This window comes from Gymnogyps californianus, chromosome 3 (assembly GCF_018139145.2).
Source record: "Gymnogyps californianus isolate 813 chromosome 3, ASM1813914v2, whole genome shotgun sequence".
In the NCBI taxonomy this organism is placed as follows: domain Eukaryota; kingdom Metazoa; phylum Chordata; class Aves; order Accipitriformes; family Cathartidae; genus Gymnogyps; species Gymnogyps californianus.
Window position 1 is genome coordinate 24,178,823 of NC_059473.1, and position 14,631 is coordinate 24,193,453.

At 37.4% G+C, this 14,631-nt stretch overlaps 1 protein-coding gene across 1 annotated transcript in view; it reads right to left on the reverse strand.

Moving 5' to 3' along the window:
• KCNK2 (potassium two pore domain channel subfamily K member 2) overlaps nucleotides 1–14,631 on the reverse strand; it is a gene marked incomplete at its 5' end in the record, with an annotated part of 77,770 nt that overhangs the window by 11,609 nt on the left and 51,530 nt on the right. Inside the window, 2 exons of the mRNA XM_050893113.1 lie at nucleotides 5,492–5,634; nucleotides 14,222–14,408. Of these exons, the coding sequence (XP_050749070.1) occupies nucleotides 5,492–5,634; nucleotides 14,222–14,408 (330 nt within the window). The remainder of the gene's footprint in view (nucleotides 1–5,491; nucleotides 5,635–14,221; nucleotides 14,409–14,631) is intronic.

The following is a 14,631-nucleotide window of genomic DNA, read 5'->3' on the forward strand; positions in this document are numbered from 1 at the left end:
TTAAAACAATGCACAATGGATCAGCAATTGGCTCACACCTTTGTAAAAAGCCTCTGATCACCAGGCTGAAGATTTATTCTTATTACTTTCATTTCTAAGTGAACAGATTTTGCTTCTTAAAACAGCGCAAGCCAGGTTAAGAGCTCACCACCACTGCAAGAACTTCTCCTTCCTCCTCCTTGGTCGCACACTCTCACTGAACAGCCTCTGAGGCCTATCTGTTTGCCTGGTATGCTAGTTCAACTCACTAAAACCTTGCAAAACTGTTTCTCATGAGTTCACGAATTTTTTCATCTTTTCATGCATATAGCCTAGATTTAGGATCCCTCCTTGGGGGATATGAGAGATGGGTTCAAGTTCTCTTTCAGCTGGGACCCTTATGCTGGGTAAGCACCTTTAGCCTGAAGCTAGTAAAATGAAAAGACAACAAATATTATAAGGAGTGCGATAATCTCCATGGCATCATCATGAGAAGACTAATTTTGTTTTCACAGACAAGAGTGGCAGCTCTGGCACTGGTGCCAAGAAGATTAAACTGAATGATGATTCAGATGGGTCAAATCTGCTTAATTTGTTTATAAATATCAAAGATAACAATTGCCTCTTGAATTTACACAAGAAGCGAATGTGCTATTTCTCATGAAATTTTAGGCTTGGTCTTTAAAGCTGGATCCATCTTGTTCCATTCAAAAGAAAGACACTCAGCATGAAAAATCACTTGTACAAATTGAGCCAATGTCTAACATGAGTCAGTCACCTGGCCTCTTAGTATACAGTGAAGAGAACGGGCTCTTCCAGAATGCAGTTCATCTCATATGGTAGATGCCTTAAAAAATTCAATTGGATCATGCTAGAAACACTCGTTTTCTTCCACTGACTATAAAGGGAACATAGATGACTAGGTCAGATGTTGATATCTACACTGGAGATGAATCCCATCTTCATTGACTTGAATGGAGTCTGGACTAGAGCTTAACAAAGAGAATATCGTGAGGCCAAGGGACAGAAACATTTTATTTTAAAAACAGGAATTTGAAATTTATAGCCCAAATGACTAAGATTCTTGGTTGGATAGGCATTTTTGCTGGAAATGCTGAAATTCAGAAGCTGCTGCATACTGTAGTAAAAGAAAAATATGACAAGGAAAAAAATCCTGCTGAAATTTTACCTTTCAAAGAGACTAAAATCAGAAGACTTTTAGAAGTGCTCTGAGTAATCAGAGTATAGAGAATAATGAAGAGGGAGTTTAAGGCAAGCTAGTACAGCTGAAGCTGACTTCAGAGACAGATTGCCGACTTAAGATTACAGCACACAGCATGTTCCAGTGACTTTCTGACACTTCATCTATCTTACTGTATGAACTGCTTCCAGCAGCAGATCTATCCTTCTAAAACTCCCACTTCTGTCTCTACTTGTCTTTCACTTCCCTCCCTATTTGATGCATTCAAAACTCTCAAGAGTATTTCAGGAGACAAAAGCCACCTGAGCAACTGACAGACATTCTGGTTATCTGGATTTTAATATCAAAATACAGCATTATTGTGGATCAGTGAATATCTGATCAGATCTTTTTGTCTCAGTTCCACTTGCATGTGGCAAACTTTCCTGGTAGTATCCTGAAAAAAAATAGATGTTTTATTTTGTTGAAACAGTGAAATGCATTATTACCGCAAAGTCTGATGTAAACTGCTTTTAAGAACAACGCAACTGCATTAAGAAAAATGTGAACATGACTATAGATATTAGGTGATATTCATTATCAGCATGCCTACTTCCTGGAATATGGAGGTTTCCTTTCACAACATACACCCTAAATATGCTATGATAAACTATTTTTTACTTTAGACTACAGGAAAAGGCAAAAAGGAGATTATTACGGCTGCCTATCAAAAGAGATATCAAATACCTCAGCTGATACATAGTTTTGGTTGTTGAGTGGAAGTGAAGAGAGGGGCTTTTCAACACTTGCAACCCCTGTCTTCATCCTGGACTCTGGTAGAATTCATTAGACTTGGCTGCTATCAGCCCTCGGTTTTAGACTGCTGAAACCAACACAACCAATGACTATTGAATAATCTGCTCCCTCCTGTATCTAAAACATGGCAAGCTACTACTATTTTTTCATGAAAGGTATGATACAAATCCTACAGAAAATCTTGTTTACTTGTAGTAAGTTTTGTGAAGGAAGATTTTCAGTGTCTTATATTTCCTAGGAAATATATTAAACTGCTTCAGTTTTCAGAGTGCATTAATTATGATCCTATAAATTTTATCATAACCTCTGCCTCCTAGTAGATTTCAGTATATAACATTATTTCTAATTTCAAAGGCTGCCTTTAGGTAAATGAGCTCATTTCCCAAGGACTGACAGAATGTTTCCTTAAAAGACAGTTAAAAAAACATACTTAGAACTAGGATTCTCCATTGCACTCATTTCTACTATTTGAACTCCAGATAGGTTCCTCTGATATAATCTGCATCCATAGAAGCTGCAACAGACCATCGTAAATTTAGGTTTAACTGAAAAAAACAGGCAATACAAGAAATTCAGAGTCTCCTCTGGCTTCTGCTGGCATAGAGGAGACTTGATGACTACATTTCCACTAAATTCCCTCAGCTTCTTCACTCAAATTTTCCTAGATAGATAGTAAGGATGGGCTAAGAGCAGCAGTTTTTATCATAAAATGCTACCTGTGAACTGAATATTTGTACAACACTTCTGTTCAAACACAGCCATAAAAAACACAAACACAATCTTATAACAAAATGCAATATATTTATATAACTTTCTTCCGACAAAGTATCATTAGGATAGAATACAGAAATAATTTTTCGTATTTTCTAACTAGCACACAACTTGTGTGATGCCATAATTCAGTTCTCAAACTGGTCTCCATCATTTTTGAAACTGTAGCATTTTTAAACTGCTAAAACGTTATCTTTCTATTATGAATTCTTAGACATGCCTGAGCAATGGGTTAAGAAGCAGGGGGGAGATTTCTGAACATCAGAGATATGATTAATTGAACAAATGGTACCCATTGTGTTATGTCTGTCTTTAATCTAACCTAACACACATGAGACACTTGAATACAGCAAAATCCTGAATACCTGCATCAGCCAAGAGAATTTGGATATATCTGAAGAATGAGGTTTTCCTTTCTGTAAACAAAATGAATATGCTTGTTTAGGCTACAAAGGTGAGAAAGAATGGAAAGATGAAATAGGGCATACATTCCTGGTGTCTGAGAAAAGAAAGTTTGGCATAGCACTGTGCTGCATAACCTGGCAAATGGAGTTTTACTTGATAAAAATAGGAATGTATTGAATGTGTTAAAAGAATGCATGAGTTTGTTCAATTCATGTTTTTTTTAAATCTTTTCCAAATTTAGTCTATATTGAAATAGCTTCAGTATAAAATAAAACCAAGATATTATAAAATTCAAACATTCTTAATGTATCATCATCATTATAATAATATGGATAATGAGACACTCTAAAAAAGATTAAACCCTCAGTGTGCTGTGTACAATATAGTCAAGACAGCATCTTATCCAGAGATCTTACTGTCTGGATAAGAGAGAAGAGTATGAGAAAAGTGAGATTAAAGACCAGATTGATTCTAGAAACTAGTGTGAAGAACTAAACTGTGTCACCAGTGTCTGAGGAAATGCAGCAAAACCAAGCATAAACAAGGTATTTTTGCATAGTCCCAAGTCATAGTGCCTCAGTCATATCACATTTTTTCAAGAATCCAGAAACAAGTAACCCAGGGAAACTAAAAGCAGTTTAGGAAAAGCCCCAAGTTTAGAACAGTTAGACACTAGGAGAGTGCACAGAGGAAACACCACATGTGCTTGCCCAGCTCTTACTTCTTCCTAGTGCAGAGGGAAAAATGGGCTAGACCGACCTAATTCTGAAGTTCACAATAATGAAGAAAACCCACGCAGGTTAATGACATTTGAAGCGATCTGTTGGTTTCCCTGCAGCCAGTGTAAATCATGCAGGTTGGGTGTTAAAGATACCCTCAGTGCTTTTCCAGAAAACAAAATGGTGATCCTGCAAACTGTTGAACTTGCAAGTGGGAACACTTGTGTGATACCTGCTGCTCCGTATCTGTGAAGGACACTAGTAAAGCTCGTTGTGTAAGGAAAGTTATAAATATCTATTCAAATTTACAGCACGGGGCAAGAGATGATACTCTTTAAATGAAACCGATCAAATAAATATTTGATCTGCTTCAGAGCTAAGTGTTTATGAAATGCCTGGTAAAGGTGTACTTACAACAGACCTGCCACAATGCTGTGTCTAACTATAAAGAGCTATGAGCATAGCAAGGGCAATGAAAAAGGGCTGCCCACCCCACATGCCTCACAAAGTGGGCTTAATCCTGCCCAAGTGCCCAGCTCACACCCTCCTGCCTGCTGTCACCGTCACTGCTGCCCTCTGGTCAGAAAGCGGCAGGGACCCTGAGGGTCTGTAATGAGTGGAGGTATATAGGGGTAAGCTACCCTTTACAGCAAGGTCTTTGGGAACTCAAGGATTGCCAGGATTACATCTAGGCATTGATGCCGTGCCCTACAGCTAGCAAAACAATTTAAAACAATATAAGTAGTAGGCCACTGCACAGTAACCAACATATTCATTCCATCAAAAAGAAATCAGAGTTTTTAGATTCGAGTAACACAAATGAACTGATGCATGCAGAGGAACTGAGGTTAAATTAGAAGGAAATAATATGTTGCTTATAACAAAATTAATTTATTTCTCAAACTTCTAGTAAAACCAGAACTGTGCTAGCTGCAATCAAAGGAAATTTTACTTATTCTCTAACATTTTCAAAACCAGGACATTTTCTTAAAATACAAAATTTAAAGTAAAATATTGTAGCATCATTGGAATGATAAATACACATTTACAAGTAAAAATATATTTGAACTGAAAGCAATGCACCTGACTACAAGTAACTAGGCACACAGCTGAAGATATTATGGTAAAATACACCCAGGCATATTTAAACAATTCATTCCAATACCTTGTATGATATGAAATATTTATTCTCTTACCACTATAAAATGATCAAAGGTATCTTGACTATAACTATTTAGTGATTTAGTATTTTTCTTTACATACCTGCATCCCAAATAGAAACAATCAAAGCAGAATGATTTTTTCCTCAAAAATTAAGGACTACATTCTACTGTCCAGAATAATCCTTTTAGAGAATTTTTCCCTTAAGTCAGGTGCAATTGTGCATATAAACTTAATTTAATAATACATTTAATCTAATTTTACATGCATCCATGTAAAAATCACTGTACGTTTGCCTAGACTGCTACAAAGTCTGCTGCAGTTTGAGCTGCAGCACATACTTTATACATAAACAGCTTTGACCTATGATGCCTAAGAGCAAAAGCAGCTATAAGCTCACCTGACTTCCAATCAAAGTTTTTAAAAAGTAGTATTTCTTCCCCTTTCAAAGTGTTCTTACCTCTTCCTTTGTCTTTTTTGATATGACTCTTAGCCAGTCTCCAATCATGCTGAGGACAGCTGCAAAGTAAGCAAGCCCAACAAGGATCCAGAACCACACCACTGGCTTATAAAAATCTAGGTACTCAATATCTGATGATCCCCCTGAAAAACAATACAGTTAAAATTAAAGCAGACTTCATAGTTATAAGTGCAAAACTGTTTTTAAATTAATTCTTTTCCTAAAAAAACCCAGTTATATTTCTTAGAACTACTTCTATTTTCTTACCCATGCAAAAATTCATAGCAAAACATTTTGCTGAATTTGAATAAACGATGATCTAAATTCATCCACTCTTGAAAACACAGTTTGGAGTATGCAAATTTTAGGCAATGATTGCTAATCATTCTTAATAATTAAAAAATGAACACAAACTGATTCAACTTCTGATATATCATTATTTAAGGTAGAGGTCATTGAGGACAGCTTGAAAGGACTTCCCACCTGCTCCAAATAACAATGCTGTATCAAATTTTAAGTATTGCTCTGGAATACGTAATGTGTTCATATCCTGAGAAAACTGATTTTGCAAGGACTTTGAAACATCTCAGTACTTACATGAATCCTTTAGCCCTAGTAAAGAAGAATAGCACCTGCATTAACAAGTGTCCCTGTTGGGTAGGCAAACATTATCATCTCCATTTTGCAGGGGAGGAAACTAGAGTGCAGGGACTCCAGCTGAACTGATCATACTCAAAAAAAGGTGGATAAAACAGATGTCAGCTGAAGGCAGCTTTTTTGAATTCCACTGCCGTAAGCACCAGTCACTTCCTTCCTTCCAGTGTTAAAGTGAAAAAGGATAAATTTCAGAGATGTCTGTAATGGAGCTTTCAGGTACAATACAGCTATAGAGAACAGATGCCTTATTTCCACACAAAAAAAGTTACGTTCATCCAGAGCTCTTGACAACACAAAGTAACTCACATTTCATGTCTTGCAGTACAATAAAACAGAAGCCTTAACTTGCAATTCAGCTGTGTTACGACAAACACTAGGCTCCTAGTTTGGGTTGCTGCAAGTAGAAGTTTAATGTGCGTATCTGCCCACAATTGAAGAGACTCTACAGTAAAACCTTTTCAGGCACATTAAAGTAGTCTGTACGGGTACATAATATGTTGCTTTATGTATCTGCATCCTGTACTGACACAGTCCAAGGAAAATTGGCCCCAAAATATCAAGCACCTTATTACAGTAACAAGATTAACTCTCATGAAGAGTAATGTTTTTTCCTAGCTGTTATTATCTAATCATCACAGAGATTACATGCAAATAACAAAGAATTTTACTGGTGGTTATCTTTGTATGGAAGCCCTCAGACAGAAATTTTGTTATTCCCATGTCAATAAGCCTTTTCATCAATAAAATCCATTGAGCTGTAGTGGTTTACTCAACTATCCGAGAGATGAATCCACACTGCAAAAATGGATATACTTTGACACCTGCACAGTCACAAGCAAGGTAGAAGACAGGGCTCTGTCTGGAACAGAAGACAGCCAACCACCAAAGGGTTGAGTTTGTCACAGCCCAAGACAAACAAAATATCAGAAATGAAGCAATTTGTTAACATCATCCATCTTATGTCAATCCAGTAAAACAGGATTTTAGGTATGATTCGCCCAAAATTTGTTGTCATTCAAAAAACGGTTGATTATCACCATGCCTTTGCTCTATCAGGAGCTAGTAATCAACCATGCTCGGTGGTTCACCTTTTTCTCCAGCTGTTCATACAAAGCACAAAAAAGTATCATATAAAGCACCCACTCAGCTAGTTTCTAATTTTTGGTGTGTTAAGTTTATAAACTGAAACTGGAACCTAACCCTGCCAGTCTGCAGGGAGCACTTCCTTCACAGTTCATACCTAATTTGTTTACAGCAAGGTTAATTACCAGGGCAGGAGTTAGGACACATTCATATTCAATCAAGAGTTTTCTTTACTGTCTGGCCAGGAGATGGCTCCATCTAGCCATGCCCAAAGGAGTTCAGCTTTCCTAAATTTAGAAAGGGACAGTCAACAACCCTCTAGGAAAAGGCTTAACAGCTAAAACCTTTATTAGCTGTTGACTTTCTGAATTTCAAGGACTCCTCAGGTGAGGTCTCAGTTCAATGGAATACCAGGGAGAGAGAGACATACCTAAGGATGTTTATCCTGAGATAACTACTGTCTCCTGTGATGCTTAAACATCACAGAGTGCTATAATGCAGTTACCTGGGAATGTCATTAAATAGGATTTCACTGGTAGGAAGACATGATCGAAAGTCAACTGTACTGAATTTAAAGTAAATGGAATTCATTAACTGCTGATTTACAATTCACATAAATGGGTGTGAATGTATTTGGGTATGAGTATGTATAGGTACATGTATTTGTACTGAAGTATATGAGATAATTCATCTAATATTTTACTGGTAACATGCTAAAAAGCACATCAACACGATATATTTGCATGGATTTTTCATCGCATAATTTTTACTTAATAATGTTATCTTTCTTTTGCAAAGCAGATTATTTTATATAGCCCTTTAGGAAGCAAAATGCTGAGAAGGCAGAAGCTGAATTTTGTTTTTTGTTTGGCAAAACCAATTTTGTGGGCCAAGAGACAAAACTTTTTTCCAACTTTGTTTGACCTCCACCTGAAACAGGTAACAACCACAATAAAGAAGAAATATATCTCCCAACTGGAGTGCGCTTACTCATTAACTACAAGTCTCACTGCCATAATCTTTTACCAAGAGCAGCCACAGTTTATTGCAAGATGTTTTGTAGTAAAGGTTTGACCCAAAGTCCCTTGAAATCTATAAGAAATCAAAGAGTTTTTCCATCCATCTTCATCACAGGCTATTGTATTGCTGCTGCCACAATTCTTACAACTGCCAAACAACTTCTAAATTATTTGGGATTTTCAACACTTTTGGAAGGCATAGGTTGCTTTATGGCCCAAACACATACTCCTTACTGAGGTGAAAAGCTCTGTGTTTTAGTGAAAGATGGCATTAGAGAAGATTTCAGGGGTGCATTAGGACAGATTCTGGTTCTCATGTAAGGGATCAGGCTTTCAAATATATGTATTGTTTGTTTATTTACATAAAACAAGTACATTTTAAGTAAATAATATTCTTTATTGTTGCCACTCTTTTCCCCATTCTTTCTACGGCTAACTGACTCAAAATAGAAACATGCAATTATTTCTGTAAAGTTGTCTGGATTTGTTTGCATTTTTGCTTCAAAAGTAGAAGCAGAGAATAGAAAGTTGTATTGGCGCTGAATATCTTAATTCCATACCAGCACAAATTTCTGGGTTATTCAAAAAGTTGGCCCTTCAAGCCAGGAAATGTCTTCATTATTTTTTATCAGCAGCACAAATTATTCTTGGTATAGAAATGTGATTAAATCCAAACTCAGTTTTAATTGCAGAATAACGAGTAGCTGTCCATCATCCCCGTTGTAACAAACCTGGCCAACAGGCTTAATCCAGAAACGTCATTTGTCCCACTCCGAAGAAATACAGAGGTTCAGCCCTGCAGCTTGAAAGGAATTACCTCCAAGGACTGCAAAAAAGGGACAGAGAAAGGCTAGCTTATGCGGAGACGTGGAAAAGCAGCATGCTTGGGACAAGATAACATTGCACTGTCTGCGAGAGAGAATGTAAGTAAGCCATACAAGTTACTTGATGCCACTCAGTGGAAAATGGAGAGCTACTTCAGAATACAAAGCACAGCTATATAACACTCCTTACACGCTGTCCTATACAGAAATTGAGCAAGACAGGGCACACTGACTTAAGCTTCAAGTAGGCTGCATGGTTCACACCAGACAGCCTCAATCATGGACATGAAGTCCTGAGGTGGCAAAGAGCACTTCCAAATGTCAAAAAGAGACACAGAGCCTGCAGGAGAGCGTACAGCTCTCTTACGGGATGCTCGACACACGCCTCTTGCTCAGCATAACAGCAATTTCTTTCTGTAGAGGTCTTTCTGCTGGGTAAGTAGTATCACATAGTGAGAGCAGATCAACTGGGCTGCTATGACCACCAGGTGAAGCGTTCCAGTTCGGTGACATCAAATGAGACTAAAATATCTCAGTACTCTACAAACTGGGTCTCAGGCCAAGCAACACAGTGCAGACCCAGATATCCGTATTACAGTGGCAATACACCAAATTCAATTACAGACCAAAACAGTAAAGAAGCAATAAGCTAAAAATCAGAGCTCAAACAAGGAAAAAAACAAAACAAAAAACCAACCAAAAAAAAACCCCAAGAGTTAGAACACATTTTTAAAGTGAGACTTGCAAAATTCTGTGATCTGTTGAATTGGACTGATGGCAGCATAACCTTATATCATCATTATACGCCCCTGTGAAACAGACTACTGATGTGCTATTTATATTTCTGACCTCTACTTAATTCAGTCAAGTTTTGGACATCTCATCTAATTTAGATTTGAAACCTGTTAGATTAACTCCCTTAGAAATATTTGACTATACCTTCCAGTCTGCACTGCAGTTAAAGGATTTATCTGCACATATGAACAATATATTGTCACGTTATATATATATACACACACGTACCTCAGTGCTAAGTTTAGCACCCAATAATATCTTTCATTATACTAAAAAATGACACATTTGACATTAAAAGATTTTCTTTTCTCTTTCACAGAATATTCATAATATTGGCTAGATTTTCTTCTGTCATATTAAAGTCAATGGTTTCTCTTGAAAACAAGAGAATCAGTCTATGTCCTGATTTTCCTAAGACAGTGCAGCCTGTAGTACAGTTTTTAGTTCCTTTTTTTGTGAAGAGTAACAACAATAAATTTTCTTCAATTACAAAAAATTACTTATTTCCCTACAAAAATAAAAAAAATTCAACCCCTCCAAAAATTAGAAAAATCAAACCATTTCATAAGACAGAGAAATGTTAAGTTTGGTTTTTGGAATACTGTTCATGTATTTTCTTGAACAAGCACTACAAAGGCTCTTCATCTTTTCCCTCCTTGCACACACCTTGAGTGATCAGTCTTTTATGTTTGCCTTAAGGCTTCTCTTGCTGGTGGAAAATGCAGCTGAAATTTCCATAGGCTTCAAATAGCAACCTAGATTCTGAGTACAAAAGGGGACGTTTTAGCATTCTAGTTTCTGGGAACAGAGTACTTGGTCTCCAGTACAAATGAGAAGAAACTTGTAGAAAATTCTGGAGAACTCTACAAGAATTTCTAATATGACAACATGCACTACAGCCTTTAACACCATTATGTTCCTGAATCCCAAGTTCTTCTGTTGGCTCCCTTTTGGTACAGCTATTCAGAAACACTCTCTCCTTTACCTCCTGAAAGTTCTTCAGGGCTGCTCTTCAGCTCTTTGCTGCAGTGGTGCCAGAAAGCAGCAAGTTCCATGTTAGTGAAAAATGACAGACATTGTAAGAAATGTTTCATTTAACCCCAATACACACGTTATCACAACGATGACATTTGTATGTAGCGCTTGCAAACATGTTTCTTCCTCTGGGATAACAGTTCCCAGAAAAAAATTACCAGAATATTTGGCAGTTTTCAAATATTTAGGAATTTTGGATTTTTGAGGTAACTTTGAGCCAAAACTGACACATAATCATGAAATATCCCATGGACCTCCAATCTGCTACAGGAATTGCCAATTTTATTTTTATTGCTAAAAGAGTTCACTCCACTATAATTGCAAATTGGAGTATCACTGCCCACCACTCTGCTTTAGATTTGACTATAATTCTGAGTGGAAGAAGGTAATTTTCACTCTAAGTATTATTTAAGAAACATGCCTTTCTGGCCAGGAAAAAAAATCAGAAAAGGAATAAATTAATGCCAATGTGAGGTTTTTTTCCAAATGCATTGCCACCTAGGCACTAAGTGGACTGAAGCGTCATTCCGCCTGCTGCATGCCTCACCGTGACAAACCAGAACCGAGAATGCCATGCTCTAGAGCCACAGTTTCAGATGCAATACCCATATTCTATCATGACAACCTCCCCCCTACAGCCTTATACAGCATTACATGCCTTAACTCTACATGCTTGTTTCGCCTTTGTTTATGGCACTCAGCTTTCCTAAGCTTCAAGGAGAGAGTGTTCTAGATGAAGCCTACCACAAAAATATCAGTGGCCCTTAGTGTCTGCATGGTAGTTATGACTTACCTAGAAGAAAAACAAGCAAACCAAAAAAATCATAAAGACAACTTACTAATTTGTTAGCATGCAAAAGATTCTGCATACTTCCTCAAAATTAATAAGGAAGCTGAGCCCTTAAGACAAATTTTATCAGCTCTATTGAGAACTTGCAATGTCAGTTTTCTTCAAATAGCTTAGTATTTATGCACACTGATGACTGTAAGCTTCCACAATGCAAAGCACAGTCAATGAATACCTTACCTATTTTTCAGAATTTTTATTTAACTAGACAATTATGTACTGCAATGACAAGAAAACAAATGGACCTTTTTGAAAAATCCTTCAAGTCATCTGCCATAAACTGAGTACGCTAGTCCACACAAAGATGATAATATTGTCATTTTCATCTCTGACAAAATACAGTCCAGTGGCAAGTTAATCTCCCAGTTATGATGGAGATAGTCATCTAACCCTGTTCTCTTGAGCATCATCTCTGCAAGTACAAATCCAATTCCCACACACTGAAACTTTAAGTCAATAACATATTACAGTACAAATACAAGTCTTGTGCATATTACTCTAAAAGAAAATCGAAAACATTCATGACATTTTGACATCATGCATTTAGAGTGGAACTTTAAAATAAAAATATATATGAAGTGAACCATAAAAGGACATAAGCTATAGAACAATGTAATTCAAGGACAGTCTGTAGAAAGAGAAAGTATTTCCTAGTAAAATTAAAAAACAGACATGATGTAGGAACAAATTATGATATCAAGTGGTCTACAAATAGAAAAATCTGTGGAAATTTATAATGAGAGTAATGATGAATGTACTCAGTGTTCTAGTTAAAGCCAAGTGGGCCATTTCACATAATGCTTTACAGTAAATATAACCAGGCCTTTATACACTATTATTTTTATTCCCTGACATACATGTACCCCTCAGGAACGGAAGTCTAAAACACCCAGACTCTTGGCTTGGAAACAGCATAAATTTTTTATTTTGTGCTAGTTAGAATATGACCAGAATCACAAATTCCTGAAGACAAAATGGAAATAAGAAAAACAACATGGGAAAGGAAAAGGGACAGGGAGAAATCAGTGAGATGCATTCAAAAGAAATATGGAAACATCACAAAAAAACCCCTATGTAATAGTCCAAATAAGTTTAATTTGCCATTTTACAGCCCAGTTCTATAATTTATAAGAATCTTTGGCAACTTCTCACGTGGCCTTCATTTTTCAAACAGCTTGCATAACTTAGTATCTTCAACACTAACTAAATTTCCCCCCTTTTTACCCAGATCATTTATGAATATGCCAAACAGTTCAGACACTTCAGAGGTCTCTCTGGGACTTCACCAACCTGAAAAGCTTTTGCCAGCGACAAGACCAGTCACATTCCTGCCATCAAGGCAAAATTTAGGCAGGTCTGCAAGTCACTAGGAGGAGCTACCCAATGTGAGACCCCTCACCTTGGTGCACTTGGACTCATGCAATAGCCGTGGCTACAGATGGGACACGGGAGCAGCCCACACCACATGGATGCCTACTAGAAACACTTCCCTCCAGCAGAGTAGCTGCTGTCCATCTCAGCTACCTCTGCCTTGCACAGAGTTCAGAGGTGGGAGAGAGGCATCTCATGAAAGAGAGAGATGATGGTGCTGCATCAGGAGAAGTATGAGATCAGGCTGAAGAAAGCAAGTCTCAGACTCAGAGCACAAAGCTCTGAATTTCTAATCCTCACCTCAACACATCACTGACTTGGATCAACACATATTCTCAACACAGACATCATATACTTAATCTTATTCTGAGAAGTGGTCTAACACCTCTAACACCTTTTCAAGAAAAAAGCTGATGCAGAGAACTGGCACAAGCTTTTTTTAGCTCAGTTTGTCAAAGTTATTTGCAACCAATCCAACCAGGGTTAATAGAACCATAAAAGTTGGACACATTATCTATGGGTTGTGCTAAACCTTCTCCTTACGTTACAAAACACACATGGACAAATGCATACATAACAAACGGAAGAAAGAAAGCACAGAAGCAGGATCCAACAGCAATAGAGACATCTCAATGGCAGAAACAGAGCTCTGGAACAACACTTTGAAAGTAAGAGATGCATGCAAAAACTGTGTCATATAACTTCACAGGGTGAGACATTTTAAGCAGCTCCAGCTGAAAAAAAAATACATTCAGCAGACTAAAATACTGTATCAATTCTTGCACTTCACTCAATCTGTAAGAACAAAAAATCTACCTAAAAATTAAGTAAAGCATCTTTTAATAGTACAGGAGAAGAAAAAATGGAGTATGCATAGACAGGCACCGTGCATTTCACTGTCCCGCCTCCTGTCTCTAGCCTGCCACATCATCCAAGATGAGGGCAGGCCCCCTCACGTGCACTGACACAAGAATGATAAAGGGTAAAATTGGGAGAGAGGCACCACAACAGAGATGTGTCGGTCCCAAAGTAAGACAAAAATGCAGAATGCATATCACTGTGCAAAATATTATAAGATAGAGTTATGAGAAAATCTTACCTGCAACATAGTCACCAAATCCAATGGTAGTTAAAGTGATAACCACAAAGTAAATTGCATCTAGTGTGCTCCAGCCTTCTATGTGCTTGAATATAACTGCAGGAAGAGCAACAAACAGCACGCAGCCAAACAGTATGAATATTATTGTTGAAATTATGCGAATCTTTGTCTGACTCACATTCCATTTCTGGAAAGGGAAGGAGAAAGAGAAAACCCATCGTTAATAAAACTGCGCCACTGTACATAAGCACCTACACTCAGTGAGCACTACATTGCTGAAGAGGACAGCGCATTATAATTCTCAAACAAACAGGAAAATCAAAGCAGGGTTTTATTTTCAAAGGGTTTTCAAAGCAAACATGACTATTCTAGGAAGCATTTGCCAGCAGGAAGTGCAGAGCAGGGCTGGA